The sequence below is a fragment of the Pleurodeles waltl genome, chromosome 5, assembly GCF_031143425.1.
Source record: "Pleurodeles waltl isolate 20211129_DDA chromosome 5, aPleWal1.hap1.20221129, whole genome shotgun sequence".
NCBI classification, from domain to species: domain Eukaryota; kingdom Metazoa; phylum Chordata; class Amphibia; order Caudata; family Salamandridae; genus Pleurodeles; species Pleurodeles waltl.
This window is the reverse complement of record NC_090444.1, coordinates 514,595,920-514,616,826: the sequence shown is the minus strand read 5'-3', so window position 1 is coordinate 514,616,826 and position 20,907 is coordinate 514,595,920. Positions and strand designations below refer to the sequence as shown.

The following is a 20,907-nucleotide window of genomic DNA, read 5'->3' as shown; positions in this document are numbered from 1 at the left end:
TGAACGTGGATGCATAAATACACTCTCTTTATAGTCGGTTGACTAATTCTTCCAAATTGCTATTTCCGATGTGCAAGGGAACAATGTCCCCATGAAAACGACAGGGTTCAAACTGGGCAAAGTCTGTCTTAGACAGGTGCCATTGACAGACCTGCATGAGTTGTGCCTTTGATGTTTGGGCTCGGGAACTAATCCAAGTCATGCAAAGAATGTACCATTGTGCATTCAAAGATGATCCTGGACCATGTAGGGAAGGTGTATGTCACTGAATACTTAAAGAAGTCACAGACCTTGCATAAATACTGCTCCAAGCTGAGGGGGCAGACCCATTCTCACTCTTAAGGCTGTTCCTGTGACAGGTGTTCGTGGTTGATGTTGTCTGTGAAGTTGAATAGGAAGCTGAAGTGGGACTCGCCCACATCCAACCAACTAGTCTACCTGCACCCCAAATTTACCGGGCTATCAGCGATGCCACAGCAGGTTGAGACCTTTAAGAAATGATGCTGTGTATTTTTGGCACTTCTTTGGGTTCACCAGGTGTGCTTTTTGGCCCCAAGGGTCTACTGGGGCCTCCAGTCAGGTAACCACTGCACTATGCGAGCCCCTGGAACCTGCTGCTGGCTACCTACCAACACTGGTGTTGACTTCTATTCCTGCTCCAAGACCTGTGCGGTTGGGCTGCAGTGTCACATCGTTGTGTTCCTCGATCCCCTATATAACCAAGTACTCTGCCTCTTTCCATGCCTTTTTGTGTAGAACATTTGTAGAGCAGTGTGTGTAGAGGGTTCATACAAAGAGCCTGCCAGGTCGATTGCAGTGCATGGCAGCTGGCAAACCAGATTGCTCTGAAAAAAAGCCATAAAGGCTCCCTCTTCAAATATGATCCCAACAGTGGGCATCCCAATGTGTTCCTGCAATGAGCCAGTATCATTATACAGAGGAAGGCCTAGCTGTGGAGTTGCAGGTGCATAGCTAGGTGCAGGGCTGGTATACTCTAGGGAGTTTCAAAGGTAGGTAAGTGCTATCTCAAACACCAATGAGTGACGGGCAATCACTCTGCAAGGAGGGAAAAGTGCACAGTTCAGAGTGCCAGTTTTTATTTGGGTAGATGTAACGCCTGTCTCCGCAAGCTGGTACCCAGCCAGCCATTAAGTGGGCCATTGCGGATGAGCCACATAATAATAGTTTTGAAAGTTGGGGCCGGCTTGGCCACCACGCTCAATGGGAACTCTCAGTTTGGCCAGGGCAATCCAACATTCCCCACTGCAGTCAGTAATGTACCCAGATCCCTGAGCATCTTAAGAAATGGCTGTTTTGGGATGTCAAAATCACTGCTGGCAACAACATGACTCCGGTATGTCAATTTTTCTGCCGTACCTCCTGGAAGCCTTTGAGTTTCAAATCGGAAGCATCCAGAGAAAGCAGCAAGCACCCCTTTTGATTGGAAGAACATGTTATATACCTTCACCACTGATGAGGTCCTCCCGGGTGAAAGGTGAATCCGATCAAATCGTTGAGTGCAATTCCATTGGTACCATCCAAAACACATTCCCTCCTTGGATCTGGCCAGAGCTTCATCAATACCATGGGATGACATGTCATATTCTATGAGGAAATCCACCTGGAATAAAAATCTCAGAGGACAGAAAACCAGGACTCCAGTAGCAATTGAGTGAAACGTCTTGGGAAAGGGTAGAGGTAAGTAATACGCCTCAATGTTAGCCATAAAGAATGGCTTAGGATGCAAGTATGAATTAGATGTAGGGGGAGAGTTAGGGTAGTGGTAAGTGGTTGGATCCAGGTAAAGGTGAGAATTAGACTTAGCCCAGGGCTAATTGAAAGGGAAAGGATAGGGTTAGTTAGTTGCAGGGTTAGGTTTTAGGGTAGTGTTACTGTTGCATTTAGGAAAAAAGCTGTAGATTAATTTTTAAAAAGTTAGGGAATGGGGTAAAGAAAGGAATGTTAGGGTGAGCGTCAGTGGTTGGATCTGGGACATCTGAAAGGGAATCAGTAAGGAAGGTGAGGGGGTAGGATGAGCGGTGTGATTTAAGAAGTTATGGTGTGGTACCCCAATACATAAAAAAGGGCAAAAGGAAACTGAATATATAAAAAATAATGAACTGAGGTTATTGTGAAACCAAAGACAGGACATCTAAATTAATCTCCTGAGATTCATCCCTAAGTGGGTAAGGCTCCAGAGAAAATGACAATGAATTGGAGAAACCGCTCTAATGAGTATTTTTACTAATGTTCTGTAATCCGCATTTGCTAGTGAAGTGGTCTGCCTAAAATCCATATTTCCTGAAGTCCATATACGACCTGTAAAAATCCTTCTGCCTCACGCTTTAAGATGTTAGTAGAAACTCCTGTGGCCATAAAAGACGATAGAGTAGAGTTACCCTTTATGTATCTTCTAATGATGATAATATGTTCTTCTTTACAACTAAATATTGCACATCTGATGTTTCCAAGTGTAGTACTGTAAATGAAGTCTAGATCTGTGTCCGTACGGCTCCTCTACAAGAATATTATCTTCCTCGAAAGAATAGTCTATAAGTAGTTTTTCAATTGATGAGTGATAGAGAATGCGTCATGATGGGACACTCACAGAATCCAATCAACTTGTTCTGACATAACGCCATTCACATACCTTTCAGCCCCTGATTATCCAAGCTTGCATGACCTATGCAATAAGGTACACCCGGCCATACATTAGAAAGATATTGCAAGTCACTAATGCGTTTTCTGATGATATAGAGGAACGATGCAGAATCTTGATAATGAAGTATCTCATTATATTTTTGGAAATTGCGCCATGGTAATTGTAGAAGGGGGACTATTGTGTATATTGTAGCCTAGAATAAACCCAAGATAGCTGTTTCAATAGTTGTCAGTGAGTGAAATCAAGGCTGATACAGGAGCTCTGATCCTCCCTGTCCTTTCTCTACTTCATCCCAAGCAAGCTCTTTTCAGTGAGTCCTCTGGAAGTTACACCTGTTATCTATGACTTCTCCAGACATTGTGAACCACACTACTCTTACAAATAACCAGCAGACTCATGTAGACATGACATTTTAGTGTATAATTATTTACACTACTTTTTATATCATTTTATTTATCGCTGGTGTATAGCCAAATTTAAAGTTAATTTGTTCCCCAGTGTACAGTAAAAGGATAAATAAATGTCACTTGCATCACTTCGTCAGCTTTGGGAGACAGATCTACCACATCCCTGCACTGACAAGGAAAGGGCTACACTGTTAGCAGGTCTAACATATGTTCCTGAAAACGCCCAGTTTTGACTAATACAGTATTATGGCATACATGGAGCATATTTGATCCCAGCAAAAATTAATCAATATTTCAACAGAACAGATGCAGCTTGATTTCATTGCCATCAAGTTGTTGCCAACTTCCTCCTCATGTTATAGGTCTGTCCTTCTTTACAACATTGACATGAGGTCATGCAGCATTTATCCACATGCAGAGGGAGACCTGCCTTACACACCTGGGAAACATACGTAATTGGTCTTTATCACATGGACAAAAAATATAGGACCACTACACGTTTCTTAGACCTGGACTCCTAGTAGCCAAACGCCTCATCAACCACTTGTGAAAGTCCCATTAGCCCATGAAAGTAGAGGCTTGGTCCGGCTCCATCTCTACATGGGCCCAGGCCGAAAGCGTGGCACTACAAAGGGAGGATAATTTGGGACTCTGTAAATACCTCATCTCAAGCCATTGGGACACTATCCTGGTCGATCTCCATACCTCCATGCAACACAGTGATACCACTCAAGGCAACATCACTGTAACTTATAAAAATACGGGAGGGACTCCGCACACTACTTAAAATCCTGGTAATTTCAATTGCTCTGCTGGGTCAGGTGTCACCGTGTCGTGGGAATTTTGCAGTATAATGTGTTTTCTGCTACAAGACTGGTTTGGTTGACAGGTGTTGACTCTCTCCCCTGTTTTTCCTTCCCCTCCTTTTCTTTCTCCTGTTTTAAGATTATACAACCTAAGGAAATCAGAAAAAGCAGGTTATTGCTTGAATCCTGTTGACACATTCTGGACAGCAACATCACAGATGTATTAAGTCCATGTCTTTGTCTCATTCATCAGAAACACTGACCTGTAGGGTCGCCCGAATGTGCTATGATCATATATCTCACACCTGACACAATTGTATCCGAACATTATTTTGTAGAGTTGATACACAAATGTAAAGGCATCCATCACAATTATAATTGCATACATTATGTGATAATGTAAGTTGAAATGAAAAACTCATTAAACAGATTAAACAAAAAAATGAAACTGTTTTATTTACAGAATTTACTAGAAGCGAACAGGCACCTGATTCGAGTGCAGGATGTTGCCTTACTAAGTTGTCCGAATGAAGAAATCAGTGCTTCATTGAGGTATTTGTAATAAAACAACATGTAATTTTTCAAAATGCAATTCTGAGCACACGAAAACACTTGTGTAGTTACTTGCTGTAGCTCAAGTCATGGTTTTAGACTTCTTACTGCTGAGGTTGATAGTTCATAGGTTCCCTGTCCAATTTTCTTCCTTATTTAAAGTGTTTTGTGCAACCTTCTTTATCAATTCTGAGCATGCTGGATCCCTCTCAGAGGCATATTGGTGCTCTACAAACCCACTAGGAAGGCTTGTAACACATTCTGTTCTCTTGCCACCTTCATCTTCTCTGTTCTTCAGCCTCAGTCATGGTATAGCCCCCTGCTGCTGGCCAGTTTGCTGATGAGCACCGGTGAGTGCTCTCACTTGTGCATCTGACACTCACCCACCTTTGACTGTTGATGTCACTATTCCAGAGTGCTTCACAAACACTTCCTGGACTATATAATACAACTTCAGTTTGTCTGGTACCGTCTCACTATCAACCACCTGCCTAAATCCTGTTTTTGTTACCATCTACTTATCAACTCTTTTGCACTAATTGATGAGGATGCTAGACATCCAGGGCCACATTTATGACCAAGTCACACAGCGCAGCACGTCTTCTTGCAGCGCTGCATGACAGGAAAATGGCAAGAATGTGCGGTATTTAAGGCAGTATGGCACATTCCTGCCTTTTCCTCTGCACTGGTGCCCTTTCAGCTGCCTAGTGCCACCACAGGCATGCATGCACCATGGTGCAAGGGTGCCTCTGTTGCATGTAGGGTTGTTTTTGTGCAGGAAGGGGAATCTTCCTGCACAAAAACAATCCTCTGAGGCATATCCCTCTATCTGTGTATGCTGCAGAATGCAACACACAAAAAAAGAGGAAATAACAAGGAGAAATGAAGATATTTCACATGTTTCGCCACCCCTAGAGAGTCGTAGCATTTTGCCGCATTTTCAGGTTTACCAGTTCTGATAAATCTGGGATTGTCTCAAAATCCATAGGAGTTGTGTGGGAGAGGGATGCAATGCAGCCATTTTTGATGTGTTGTATTACTCCAGATTTATGAAGCCATGCAAGGCCACCTTAGGGAGTGTTGGGGAGAAACTGGAAAAAAGAGAGACAAGACTTCTCCAGCAAGGCAAGAGTAGGTTTAATCACAACGACCGGGAGACCAGTCACCTCTGTAGTGCTGAAAAGCTGATCTCAAATGATTGCTTGCAAGCAGCCCTGTATACAGTCACACAAATGCTGACTTCATACATATTATCTTAAAAACCAATAACAAGTCACAGAATAAAAAGTTAATAAAATACTTTCACATAAATACCACATCACCTGTGTCTGTAATCTTGTGACCTCTTCTCTAGGTTCCCCTTATTGTAATCCTAACAGAGCTTGATAAAACATTATCCAGTCCTCCCCGAATGTGTAAGTGTTTATTTTTTAGTTCCCAAGACTTCTTAACTGACTCTGTATACTCTTGACTAAAGTTACCTTTGACCAATATTTTCTAAGTCATGTCTCTATTAACAATGAGAATGAAAATGCGTACTTGTGCTCTGTGATCATAAACTCTTCAAGGCTTATTAAACTTTTTCCCATTTAGCTGAAACTTGCTGAGTTTGTGTTCTGTTTGCTGGTGAATTCTCACCCACTTTGTGTCCTTGCAGCTGGACCGTGTACTGCTCTTTAACTACATATAGTTCTACAATGCATTCCACTAATGTCTGTGGTGGTGAGATTTCCTCGCATTTTATTTTTTCCTTAACATTTCCCCCTCAAGTTGTTATTTCAACTATTTTCTCTAATCGTGGATCTGACCTTGGTATAAAATGATATGTATTACTCTGAGCATCTACTGCTTGTGTAGGTGGCCTGACTGCGAGCATCCCTCCCACCTTTGCGCATATCCTCCTACAGCAAGCTATAGCTAATAGACTAACACAACATATCAAAAGCAATAACATGATAAAGGGTAATAAAGCTTTAAACAGTCCTGGCATCCATGATGGTAGCAAGTTGAAACAACCCTTAAGCCATTCATCTGGGGCACCTCCTTCATCCACCATTTTCTTTTGTAAGTTATGTAAAGTTTGCATGGCCTCCAACAATGTTCCATTGTCCACATCCTTTGCAGGGACTTAAGTACAACAAGCAGTTCCTATCTTGGCATATTCTCAGGTACGTAAAGGTGCTACATGATCATCATGCTCATCTAACACAGTGTATATACTCCCGCTGCTTCTAGCATTTGTGTGGAGACTGGTAGTGTGAGTGGTCTATTCGAACTTTCCATCTCCAGATATTGAGGAAAGCAATAGGTTCCACAGTCAGAAGGCTTTTAATGGCATTAACAATTGTGCTGCATTAAACGGGAGTCGTACTCTTCAAAGACCCAAAGTCTATCCTCTATTCTTAAAAGGTCCCAATACAAGGAAAGAGAGGATAGATTCGGGATGGGGGCGCCCTAAGTAGGAACCCAGGCTCCCAGGCTGACTTTAGTAGATGATCTAACACTGCCCTTTTGCGACTCATCCAGCTCAGATGTGAACAATTGTCGGGGTCCGTGAATACAGCCATGACAGCACTTAGTAACAATTCAAACAATCCATCAGGTCAAGATGTTCTGGACTCTGTCATGGTTAATTCAACTCCGCCATCAATGCTTCAGTTCCAGCGTCTCCTGGAAACTATCCTCACAGAAATTTGTGAATATAAAAGCTCTTAAAAACAAGAAATGGAATTGATCCACCTTATCATTATGCGTGTGCATTGGGTTCCCACTCAACGGCCATCGAATGCTAGATTTTCTCAGACTATTATTGTGAACTTCACAGACTATCAGATATTGGGGGCACTTTTAACTAGAGTCATTCAAAGAAATCTTTTTCGTTACCTGACGTCTCCCAAGTCAGGGTGTTTTTGGATATGTGGGTCATGGCAGCTCATCGATGCAAGGAATTAATTGGACTAATGAGCCAGTTAAAGACTGTTGGAGCACAGACCTCCACAATCCAACAATCTAAACTCAAGGTCTTGTTTAAAGGGCAATTCTATCTTTGTGTCACTGTGGAAGAAGCTAAGGAGCTATTACAGAAGATCATCTCCTAAATTTTATGGACGTGGACAACAATCTTATGTACTTCAAAGATGGTCTAATCTGGTGTTTTGATATATTCAGGTGATACATTTCTGGCTTTTAGGGATGATTGGTTCCAGGTTTTCACTAGTACCAAAATTTGTGTCTTGAGCTGCCAGTACCTTTTTGCACTATGTGATGGTTCATTGACACAGGTCAGATGGTGATGTCTTTGAGGAAAGGCCATGCAGTATCTATTGCCCAAATTGGTTATTGGCACTTTTAAAAAAATCGTATATGCTCATAGTGATTTTGTTCTTTTTACCATGATATTTTGTGATCAGTCCTGTATCTTTTTTGAAGGGTAGAGAGGGGGAGGGCCAAGAGTGCCATTGGGTGCAGTGTCAGGGCACCCCTATAAAATTCAGGGGGGGGTGAGAGGTAGGTTGGAGAGCTTCCCTCTCTCTTACAGGGTTGAGAATCGGGTGGGGTGCAGTAAAAAAAAAAAAAAGCAGATATGCCAACAAGATAACATGCAGTTATAATGTTTTTTGAAGAGCCTTACTAGAAGACGGGAAGAAAAAGGGTCCAGCTTTGGCCACTATCATGTAGTGAGGCAACAAGGCAAAGCCAAGTTAAAGCGAAAGGAGATGCATAGGATTGTGTTTCTCTCAGGAAATGTCAATGGCATCTTAAATAGGGAGTATATGGGCCTGTAATGAACTGGCCGACGACATTCAATCCTTAAGCAATTTACTTGCAGGAGACCCATCTTAAAGTGAGTGAAACAAAAAAACATTTTTATCCAGAGGGTTTATTCACATGCCTTTTTTGCCTCAGCTGAGTTAGCGTATGGAGTTTGGCAATTTTACACAGTTACTGCTGATAGCGAAATAGTTTCCATAGTGTCAACAGTTTTGGACACCTGCTGATTTCTAGACGCGAAAGCTTTCTCCCTCCTGGTGGACACAAGACGTGCTTTTGTCGTACGTTTTTTGGCTTTTTAACCTGAGGAGGTTAGATGTTGAGCAAAATGCGTCGGTACCTCACAAATGCACCTGGCGCATTTTAGGCCCCACTGGATATGAGAGATTGTAAAAAGATAGTTAAAAGATGGTGAGTCCCCAATGAGTCCGGTCCTGCGCTGCTCAGCACAGAGTACTTTTGTGCCTGTGGCATGTTGGAAGAACTATTAAAAAAAAAAGGGTGGGACTAGGACAAGGCCCCTGCAAAGAGGGGGTAGAGTGCCCAGCGCACCCTCCTTACCTCTGCAAAGCACCCGACAGGTTCCCACCTCAAACTTTCATCACAACTCCTTGATGAACCATCACTGGATTCCTGCTCTTGCGTCTCAACTGACGTGTCTCATCCGGTACCAGTACGGCGACACAATGCCTAGCGAGGTCAGATGCAACTCTGCCATGCCTCTTAACTGTAGGGCCTCTTCACAGAACACTGACCGCTACAGCCGCTAAACCCATCTAATCTGATACGCCACAAAACATGCGCCCGTGGAGTCTCCTCACAGCATTGTTGACAGATTCGGAAACCACCTCTGTCTGTGCATGCAGCGCAACATACGGGGGTGGGGGGTCCTCTCGAGTGCTCAGCAGTGGGTCATGAGGGCAGACCCACTAATCGCCCTCAGAGCAATGAAATCCCCATTTTCTATATGGGATTCGTTTAAATCTGCATTCAGAGACCACGTGATTGCTTATGAGTCAGCTCAGAGAAGAGCGCGGAATGCACAGGTTAAGGAATTGCAAAACACACTTGATTATGCTCAAAAACCTCTGATTTAGGGGGAGATGGGTCGTAGAACAGAATTAAAAGGGACCAGGCTAAACAGACTTTGAGGGACTTTTATATTTTAGAAGAGATCACAGGTGTGTGGAATTTAATAAAATATCTACTTGTCCATGGGACAGGTTGCTTCATAAATCCACTTGTCCTTTTGGTGCCATTCAGTGCCCCATCAAACTATGGCAGCAATCTCATTATATGAGGGCTCTGATACTAGCCTCTCTGAATATGCTATGGGTCATACTGTAGTAGGGTTTAAATTCTAGCAAATCCCTTATTTTGCCCTCTTTACATAGATGCACATACTGAGGCTGTGGGCTGCAGTAAGCAATAGCGACAGGTTTGGAATGCCCTGTTGAGTCTGTGCAAACCTACAAATGTGCATGTTTTAGGAGTGTTTACCAGCTCTTCTCTAATTGTTTTCTGTGCTAGATAAAGCATGAAAATTTATTCCTGACAACTGGGGGAAAAAAGTAAATGGAGGAAAAGTGAACCTGTAGTTGCTCAACAGATTTTCACATAAGCAAATCTAGACATTATATTTGCTTGAGCTAAAATTTTGTTTACAAATATTTGTTTGCCTACTTCTATAAATTCTTGGTAATTCATGAGTCGTAAATCTGCACTAATGCAAGGACATAAACCATGGGTTGCATTTTTGTAACTTACTTGGGCCCCTAATTTGGTCTGGTGATAACCAATACCTTTTGTTTTTATTACAGTTCTGTCTCTCTATTGACTGGCTTCACTGTGAGTGACAGCATTGTGCTCTCTCTCAAGGAGCATATTGGCACACAAAGTAGTTTTGTTGAATGACAGGAACTACTGTGGCAAATGTGTGCCTTTTGAGACCCAAAAATATTTTTGATTTTGCCAATGTTCGTTATAATAGTGAGGGCCCAGCAGCTCCCACAACAAGAACATTTTACAAAAACCATGACACTCATTGACAAAAACAAACGGCTGATGATCCATGTCGAACCTAATGACTTTAACAATGCTTGTTTATTTCCATGGTTCCCATACTCTTGTTGAAACTGGTCACACTGATTTTTCCATTATGGATATATTTTTTTTAGAAATACTAGCAAGCATCAACACTTTACACTAAAGGATGCTTCAAAGAAATGGTACTTAAAATTTCAGCAGCTTAGCAAAAGTTTTTTTTCCCTCATTGCATTTTTTTAATGAACGTTTTGATTTTAAAATCTCAGAATCCTCAATATTGCTTTCAAGTTTCTGCAAATATATACATTTAATCAGAGAGCATTCTGAGAGCATTATAAGTAGCCTGATATTTTTCAACTTTGCAAACGTGTACGCATTTTTATACTGAAACTACTATCCGAACTTACATTTCCTCAGCACTCGCTCACCCTAATAATAAAGGGTTTGCATGAATGAATCATAAATGCTCATTCCACAAAGGACTCCACCGAGGACTGCTGCCATATTGAGGGGGCGGGGCCAAGTCCCCCTTTAAACAGCGCAGCGCGCCCGATTCGCGGGTCGCGCTCATTTTACAAAGGACTCCACCGAGGACTGCTGCCATATTGAGGGGGACGGGGCCAAGTCCCCCTTTAAACAGCACAGCGCGCCCGCTTCGCGGGTCGCGCTCATTCCACAAAGGACTCCACCGAGGACTGCTGCCATATTGAGGGGGCAGGGCCAAGTCCCCCGTTAAACAGCGCAGGGCGCCCGCTTCGCAGGTCGCGCTCATTTTACAAAGTACTCCACCGAGGACTGCTGCCATATTGAGGGGGCGGGGTCAAGTCCCCCTTTAAACAGCGCAGCGCGCCCGCTTCGCGGGTCGCGCTCATTCAACAAAGGACTCCACCGAGGACTGCTGCCATATTGAGTGGACGGGGCCAAGTCCCCCTTTAAACAACGCAGCACACCCGCTTCGCGGGACGTGCCCGGGCAAAGCCCGGGCCAAGGGCGGGCCCGTCCTTTGCCCGTCAGAGACCGGAGGAGGCTGGGCTGGGCCCCCTCTCTTTCATCTCCAGTAAGAGACCAGTTTGTATTTAAGAGAGTAGAGCTTAATTTTTACTATTTTATATGTTTAATCTGAGAAGCCAAATTCATTATCCAGCCCTACCTTCACTAGACCTTCCTCTAAATTCTCCCACTGCAACTGCTAATTGGATATAATTTGGAAGGCTTCACTAAATAAGCATATAGTCAACGAGTGGGATGCCCCCACCCCTCAGCAGAGGCTGACAGGCAGGACCAGACATTTTTGAGGCGGGTCTTCCAATCTAAAAAAGAACAACAAAAGTACTTACTTGTATTCAAGAGGATTTTATCTCCTAGTCTGTTCAGGGACCAAGGGGCATATTTATACTCCGTTTGTGCCGGAATTGCGTTGTTTTTTTTGACGCAATTTCGAGGCAAAGCTAACTCCATATTTATACTTTGGCGTTAGACGCGTCTAGCGCCAAAGTCCATGGAGTTAGCGTAATTTTTTAGCGTGGACACCTACTTTGCGTTAATTATATGCAAGGTAGGCGTTCCCGTCTAAAAAATCGACTCCGAGGCATGTGCGTCGGATTTATACTCCCGGGCAAAATTCACGCCCGGGAGTGGGCGGGTCAAACAAAATGACGTACGGCCGCTTTTGTGCCGTTTTTTTGCAGGCGTTAAGGGACCTGTGGGCTCTGAAGGAGCCCAGAGGTGCCCTCCCATGCCCCCAGGGACACCCCCTGTCACTCTTGCCCAACCCAGGAGGACACCCAAGGCTGGAGGGACCCATCCCAGGGACATTAAGGTAAGTTCAGGTAAGTGTTTTTTTTTTTGTTTTTTGTGGCATAGGGGGGCCTGATTTGTGCCCTCCTACATGCCACTATGCCCAATGACCATGCCCAGGGGGACAGAAGTCCCCCTGGGCATGGCCATTGGGCAAGGGGGCATGACTCCTGTCTTTGCTAAGACAGGAGTCATTTCTATGGGGGTTGGGAGTGAAAAAAAATGGCGCAAATCGGGTTGAGGCGAAAAAATTGCCTCAACCTGACTTGCCCCATTTCTTGACGCCCAAGCCCCATATCCCCCTACGCCGGCGGTGCCTGGTGTACGTCGTTTTTTTCCACGCACACCAGGCAGCGCCGGCGGCTAACGCCGGCTAACGTCATTGATTAAATACGGCACCCGCATGGCGCTTCAGAATGGCGTTAGCCGGCGCTAATTTTTTTGACGCAAAACTGCGTTAGCGCAGTTTTGCGTCAAAAAGTATAAATATGGCCCCAAGTATCTTGTGCCTGGCACTTTAGGTCACTTTAAGTAATACCATCGGTTAAGAACCCGGAGTCCTGGAACTAGACCTAGTAGAGGCAAAGTATTAAACAGGTGACAAAAGGCATGGGGAAACGTAAGGCATCAGAACCCCCACGGGGGAAGGAGAAAATCACAAAAAAACTCAGGAATGCAGCTGAGAATTGTACTATAGCTGAAATTGATGATCTTACAGAGGAGGTAGAGTCATTATTAAGTAACAGGGCCACCCCTCGGGAAGGTCCAGATAAAAAGATAACCTCCTATTATACAAAGAAAGCTGAACTAGAGAAAGATAAACTGATCGAGAGTGATAGCCAGCAAGAGGGAAATATATCGCCCGATACTAGGACAGGTAGGCCCAAAGATGATATAACTCGAGCCATACATCCAAGTACTGTAGATAGTACCAGGAAGAAGGGCTATATGCAGAAGAGTGATATTGTGTGCTCCAACAAGTACGCAGTCCTGGCAGAATCCGCTACTAACAAAGCACAGAATGTACAGGAGGGGGAATTTGTGGATAAGCCAGATCAAACCATCCCAATAGTACAGTCAGCTATAGAGAAGATATCACTACCCAATCAAGATCCAGAAAATGATCTAAAACACAAAACAAAAAGTTTAACAGATCTTTATGATCTACTTTTTGGTCTAATCCAGGAAGTCAGGGAGTTAAAACATGAAGTAAGAACCTTATCAGCTACTGTGGAAAAGGGGGGGGGGATAGGGGAACTCATAGAGTTCAGAGTGAAAATGAGAACTCATTAGCACTACTACACGCACAAGGTAGACCTATACGTCCTCAAAGTTTGAATGCCCACCCAAACTCTATCTCAGCTATAGCTAAGATTCCATATCGACCACAAGGATGCGCGAGAGGGGTAAATGAGGGAAATGTTGGATTGCGTAACTATCCCATAGGTAAGGCTGGAGTTCTACGCCAAGAATCAGGGAACTTTCTAAGAGAACCCCGCCTGGAAACAGGGCCACAAAAAGAAAAGGTGGAACCCACATCGAAACCCTATACCCTAGCACATAATGATTGTATCCCTTCCATCATACGGACTGTTACTTTGAGGGGAAAATGAGTCCCCCTAGGACTAATGTTGTTTATTTGTTAAATGTTCCGTAATTGGCCCAAAATAGTATAGAAGATGAGGATTCCTTAAAGAATAAGCTTATACACTGGATCAGATATAAACAACACTGCCTATCCATAATCCGCTCAAATATTACGAGGGCAGAAAGAATGCCAGGAGAGACGGGGAAGCAGGACGTTGTTGTACTGACATTAAAGGATGGAAGATTAACTGAAGGTCTGATTGACATAGAACAGAGAACCAGTGCCCCCAAAACTAATGCTATGAGATTTAGCCCGGATCCATTCATTATTAAATCTACAGCCCAGAGGGGCAAACATAGTAACGGGGGAACGCAAATGAGAAATGGAGACTCTGATCTTGAAACAGTGGATTGACTAATCCAATTAGATCAGGTATATGTGGGACCAATCGGAGACCCAATAGTAGCTGAGCCCCATAAAGGGAATAAACATCAAGCTAGAGGGGTAGGGAGTATAGGGGAGCATTTGCCCTGTAGGAAGGAATTGACCACATCCCTGAGCCCCACTTCCAACGTCACGACCTCAAATGGAAGGGGAATAGTCACTATGATTTCCTGGAATGTAGCAGGCCTAAAAAGTAAGCTCATAGATCCTGAATGGCAAGATTACATTGATCAATATCATGTTTGTCTCTTCCAAGAGACCTGGTTAAAGGATCCACCGCACAAATTGGGATATACAACCTTTTTTATTAGTGCAACTTCAGCAGCCAGAGGGAGGCCGTCTGGGGGGTTTGTTGCATGGGTGAAAATTTCCCTAAATACTGAGATATGTACACATGTCACAGAGTCTGCGGATATTCTGTGGTTGGTACTGGGAAAAAAAAACAAGGTGCTATCCCACTTGTTTAATGTTTATATAAGGCCTAGAAGAGCAAATCGGGAGTCACTTGAAGTAGAAATATTAGATGGCTTGCTCAAAAAAATTCCAGTAGGAGAGACAATTATGATAGGGGGTGATTTTAATTGTAATTACGAACCTATAATTGGCCTTGAACATTTAGCAGAAGACGAAGATCTAGCAAGAGCAATCCCCCATCTAACAATAGAAGAAACTGTCCCTGGTACTGTGGCTGCTTTGCAACTTATGGGCCTCACACTAAAGCACGGACTGAGGGCGTGTAATGGTAGAGTGGGCCAAGGCGGCCTTAATATGGATACTTTTCAGAGAGGCAATACAACCTCGAAAATAGACTATATTATGCATAGCACAATTACATGGGAGAGAATAGTGACCTTTGAAATAGACAAAAGGAGGGTAAGCGATAATTTTCTGCTAATAATCGAACTTAGGGGTTACCTCCTGGACTTGGAACATAAGGAACATGATAAGGTGGAGTTACAACCCACTCTTAGCAACAATAGAAGGGTAGTAAAATGGCCGGCAATATTAGGCAATTTGGACGTCATGACAAATATCTATAACATATACGCAGATCTTTTGGAACCTCACGCTCATAAAAATTGTATTGACATCCCCATCATGGCCATCCATTAGTCAATGAGCACTGCACTAAGACCCTACCTCACCAAACAGATACAGCAAAAGCATAAAAAGGGAAAGGTGCAAACCACCCCATCCAGCCCATCGTATACCACTGAATGTAGGGAGGGGAAAACATTATTGGTAGAGGCCCTAAAACAAAAAAAACCATTAGCCGTACAACAGGCAAGAGCTGGCTATAAGAAAACACTGGCTACAGCCCAAAGAAATTGGGAGGACCAAAAATGGCATGATTTGCTGGAAGCAGCCCAACGTAATGACGTAATGGCTTTTTGGAAAATAGTTACTCACGGTAGTAAAGAGGGGATATTCAACACAGAACACCATATAGACTCTAAAGCGTGGGTTAACCATTTTACATACCTTTATTCTGATCCCCCCAATCTTGACTCTTATCCCTCCCAGCACAAAGATCTAGCCACCTGGGACATTTTATCTGATATACAATTCAGTTTGGAGGAAACGGTGACTGCCGTTAAAGCGATCAAAACAGGCAAAGCCCCTGGTTTGGATAAGATCCCTGGGGATCTGTTCAAACATAGTATAGAAATATGGGCACCCTATCTAAATCTACTAAGCAACGCTATAGCAAGGGGAGGTCCAGTACCTGAGACATGGAAAGGGGCAGAAATAATCCCAATCTACAAAAAAGGATCTAGGGAAGATCCTGGGAACTATAGGCCAATCAGCCTCATTGATGTCATGCAAAAAATGTATGCTAGGCAGTTGCTGAATAGAACTAGCTGCTGGATAGAAGAAAATAGTATCTTGACTATATATCAAGCAGGATTTAGACAGCAGACAAGTACAATCGATCAGGCCTTTAGGTTACTAGCAATATTGTGGAAATATACAAAATTAATGAAGGGCCATCTCTATATTGCGTTTGTGGATTTGCGGGCGGCCTTTGATCTGGTGCCAAGAGACTCGTTATGGGCTGCGTTAGGGAAACAGGGCATGCTGGGGAGTCTCCTGCGCCAGATAGAGAGGTTGCACGAAAATACATATGCAAAGGTTCGGTGGGGTCCAAAGGGAGAGCTGACAGACTCAATACCCATTAAGAGGGGGGTGAGGCAGGGCTGTGTGCTTGCCCCAACTCTCTTTTCATTATATATTAATGATTTGGTGGAGTACCTAAAACAGAGTAACCATGACTCGCCAAGACTGAATGGAGATCCAGTTCCTGCCCTCCTTTTTGCAGACGATACCATCTTACTATCCCAAACTCCCATGGGTCTACAAACCCTACTAGGGATGTTCGGTGAATACTGTAGCTCGAAGGGGCTAGAAATAAACACAAATAAGACAAAATATCTGACCGTTAACCCCCATAAAGCACTAAAAAGAAACATCCTGATTAGAGGGCAGGAATTGGAACGAGTAAAAAACTTTAATTATCCAGGGATATTGTTGGACGCCAAGCTGTCATGGACTCCGCATGTCAACAAAGCTGCAATTTCCTTAGCCCACAGCTCCATGGCGATTTAGTAAAAATTACAAAAGCTCAAGATCCAGGATTGTTTCACCAGTGTTTGAGATCTATAGATATAAAGCGCAGGCTGCTGCCTTATATGGTGCTGAGCTCTGGGGAATCACAAACTTAACCCCGCTGGCATCCCAGGAAAACAATTTCATGAGGGGGGTATTGGGATTGCCTCCATTTACTCCATTGATTCCTCTAATCTATGACATAAACATGAAGCAAATAGGCAAATTGGCAGCCCTGAGGCCATTGCTTTATTGGTGTAGACTTTGGACAACTCCTGAACTGATCCATTATAGGCAAGTATTAATTGAGATCATGGACCTGGACAAGACTGTCTCCCTTCCGTGGCTCCACCACATAAGGCACTGGTTCTACAATCTAGGGCTGAAATCCTATTGGGAAGAACCGCACACACTTACAACACAATCCAAGATTCGACTAAAGCAAGTATATTGGGATTTCTCTCTAACCAGCCCCCTTCACAGTAAGGACCTGGGTAGACTGACCTCAAGTTTCTTGGACATTAAACCAATACCTAGAGCTGAGGAATGGATAGACACAATTCAACCCAGGCGAGCAAGAGTACTATTTATGAAGTTTCGATATGGGATTCTCCAGATCAGGGCATTTACTATTAAATGGGGCCCCCAGAGCGAGAGAAGACATGAGGCGACATGTGGGTTGTGTAATATGGAGACCATTGAAACGGCAGATCATGTTCTCTTAACCTGTAAAGCCTATGACAAACCAAGGAAAAAATGGATTCGACCTACCTGCAGGAACGTAGGAATCATAAACTACAACGAAGCGGCTAGATTCCTGAGATCTAGTACTATTCCATTTGTCGTTTTTGGAATAAGCCGTTTTCTTTTAGCAATTTCATTTATCAGAGGCAAGGCGGGCCTTAGGCTTTAGGTGTTCTAACCCCGATAAACCCCTACAGATAAACTTATGATGCCTGAATTGGCAAATGGGATCTCCTTCCTGCAAGTTAATGGACTCCGGATAGACATTATGTTTAGGATGTAACACCAGCTAATTTACATAAAGAGAGATTACAGATGGCCATTTTGGTACTCATGGAGCATTTTTTACATAGTCGTCAACTGTTATAAAATGGTTATTTAGCTTTCTATTGAAAGCCTATGGGACATTGGTAATGCATTGGGCAGGACACAAACTATAGAAATATTTGGCTTTTTAGCGTAAGGACTGATGATAACTGATTGTATTTTAATGTTTTTTAGGAGTACTATCCACTATTTATGTAATTATTTTTTACTTTTATAGTATTTATATAATTATTTATTATTTTATGATGATGATTATTGTGATGTTTTACCCTTTCATGGCTGGTAGCCGAATAAAGGTGTGTGTAAATTGAAAAATTGAATCATAAATACAAGTTCAAACAGCACTGACATATGGACATAAATGTTATCTTTAGTATAGACAGTGCCCTTCCCTGATCCGTAATGTGGTACAGTAAACTGCAGTCAAAGGATTTGTGCTGCAGGTGGTTGGGCCTAGTTGTCCCAAGGACAAAATAATATGAAAACTTGTCCTTGACCCCAAACATTATGTCCAGGGCGTGGGCTATAGGAATTCCACACCCCCGGATCGGTAGCTCTAAAACTTCTCTGCAGAAGCAGCATGAAGAAAGTCAGCTGGTGGGTAAACTGCTGGTCTGGTCTACACGTCTTAAGCAAGATGCACTGCACATTGGGGAAATTAGAGATCCCGACTCTAATGCTAGACGTAAAGACGATCTTAAAATAGCACTGATTTTTTTTTGCAACACTATAACAACATCTATGGGAACAATAAGGCAGTTTCCAGATCCAGGCTCGAGGATTTTTACAGGCAATTCAGGCTTCCATGCTTAACTGAGGCGCAGGTAGAGGCACTGCTGCAGGACATCTAGCTTGGCGAGGCTGTTGGGGCATCACAGAAGATTCTGAATGCAAAATCAACTGGCACTGATGGAGTCCAAACTGAAGTATACAAAACATTTCAGAAAAAATTGTTGCTGCATCTTGTCCAATTATTCAATAAAATAAGAGATGGGTTGGACATCCCCTCGACTTTTAAAGAATCTGTGGTGGTAAGCTTTTTAAAAAGAGATAAAGATCCCGTGAGCACAAACGTTTACTGTCTAATAAGCTTACTGAATACAGATTATAACTTATTTTCCAAAGTGTGGGTATCACGTATTATTGAGGTTGGGCAGATCTTGGTGCAAAAGGAGCAGAATGTTTGCAGAGACTCTGCTCTTAAATGCCCATCCGTCAGTGCTGCCAGTAGAATTAATGAAGAACTTCAGTAGTAATCGTCCCAATCCCATTTGTTATCTGGGGGTTTATGTGATGGATAAGTATACTGATTTATTTAAATTAAATTATGAGAAAATGCTGGTGAAAGTGAAAGGACTTCTAAAAAGATGGTCCCCGCTACCCCTCACTTTAATAGAGAGAGTGTTGCGAATAAAAGCTAATTGGGCATTTTTAAGGAGCTAAACTCACTAATAATTAAATTTTTTATGGAAAGGAAAACATTCTAGACTGAGTTATTCAATTCTCTAGCTGGATAAGGAGGAAGAAGGTTTGACTCTACCTGATTTCCTTTTGAATTACCAGGCCGAATGGTTGGTTACTATGGTTAAAATGGGCATAGGGGAAGCATGTTTTGATCTTTTTTTTTCATAAAGAAGATGTTTTCAGGGGAGTGGAGGAAATTTGCTGGTATTTTAAAAAAAATGGCAAGACTGCCGAAACAAACACTATATAAGCTGCTGCGTGCAATTATTTGGTCAGTGTAAGGGTTTTTCTAAATCAGGTTTATCCTGGTATGTCATCATCTGGTAATGCTGCAGGATTGTCAGGTGTTAGAATTGGTGATTCCAAAAACTATCTGCAGGATATGGAACTTAAAATGGAATTGGTCACTAGGCGATTTTTATCTAGGTACTCAGCTTGCAAATTGGGAGGAGGTAAAAGTACAAGTAAGGACGGAACACGGGAAACTTTGGCATAGTTTTGTTCAAATTAAAAGCTTGATAAACAGCAGCCTGTGAGAGATAAGCCAATCCTCAGAGGCAATTGTGATATAAAACCCAATTCCATGGAATAGGCAAGTGGTAATGGTCTCTTTAGAAGTATACAAATCCCTCTTTGATTGCAGACTATCTGAGGAAGATAGAGCAGGACACAGGGTGTAGGGTTGACAGCTGGAGAATGGGAGCACCTCTCGATATTAGGATAGAAATCACTCAGGGCTGCGAATTTTAAAAGAATGAGCTTCCTATCTCATTGGATGGCCTATTTCACTCCAAAAGCAATTCATAATGTGTACCCATCTGTTACTAATGAATGTTTTAGATACGCTGAAAAGGAAAATGGGATTGGCTGAACAATTTTTTCGACTGCTCCAAATTACAGCAATTCTGGGTGGCGGTTTTTCAAGCAATAAGTCATGGTATCCAGGTGACCCTGGAGCCGGGAGCAAAGCTGGTATTATTCGGGGTATCAAATTAAACCTTTTGGCTGAATAAGTATGTCCAGAATTTTATTTCAGCATCATTTCAGCAAGATCATTGATTTTGCAATGGTGGTGCACAGTCCTAGTACCATTTAAGTTACAGACAGTGCTTAATTTGTAAATAAAACGGTGCTGGTGCCCAAAGCTGTCCTCTTAAACACGCGGCTGCCGCAATTAAATGTTTGAACATGGAATACTGAGGCGGCATAATCCTGAAGCCATCTCGGGCCTCTTCAATCCATATAAAGTCACTCCCTGCCCCTTCAGCTCACTCTTGCAGCTTTCTGCTTTCTCCCATTGTGACACTTTTTCGTTTTTCTCTTCCTCCGTATTTCTCATATGTATCTTTTGCCCGCAGCAAATGCTTGAAGCAGAAGATTAAGCCCCTGCCCTCAAAAATAATTGCCGGTGCTCAGCACCGGAAACAACAAGCACAAATTAAGCTCTGGTTACAGAGAAAAGGAAGATTTGAATAAGCATACGCTAAGAGGATGGGCAGTTTGAAGAAATGTCATGCTGTCGGCGCATCATTGGAAATTATGTCCAGGCATGTAGTAATATGTTAACAAGATGGTCTTAGAGGGTTTTCCTTAGGTTAAGCGGTCAAGAAAAACTGCAATTTTGATAGTGCCAAGGGTCTGTTTAGTACAAAGGAGATGTTTTTTTACAGCAGTATTCTTTGGAAAAATTTG

General features: G+C 42.9%; 1 protein-coding gene across 1 annotated transcript in view; it reads left to right on the top strand.

The window, feature by feature from the left end:
• The window catches only part of ECT2L (epithelial cell transforming 2 like), a 502,849-nt gene that overhangs the window by 445,944 nt on the left and 35,998 nt on the right, over window positions 1-20,907 (top strand). The window contains exon 21 of the mRNA XM_069234316.1: window positions 4,339-4,427. Coding sequence (XP_069090417.1) covers window positions 4,339-4,427 — 89 coding nt within the window. The remainder of the gene's footprint in view (window positions 1-4,338; window positions 4,428-20,907) is intronic.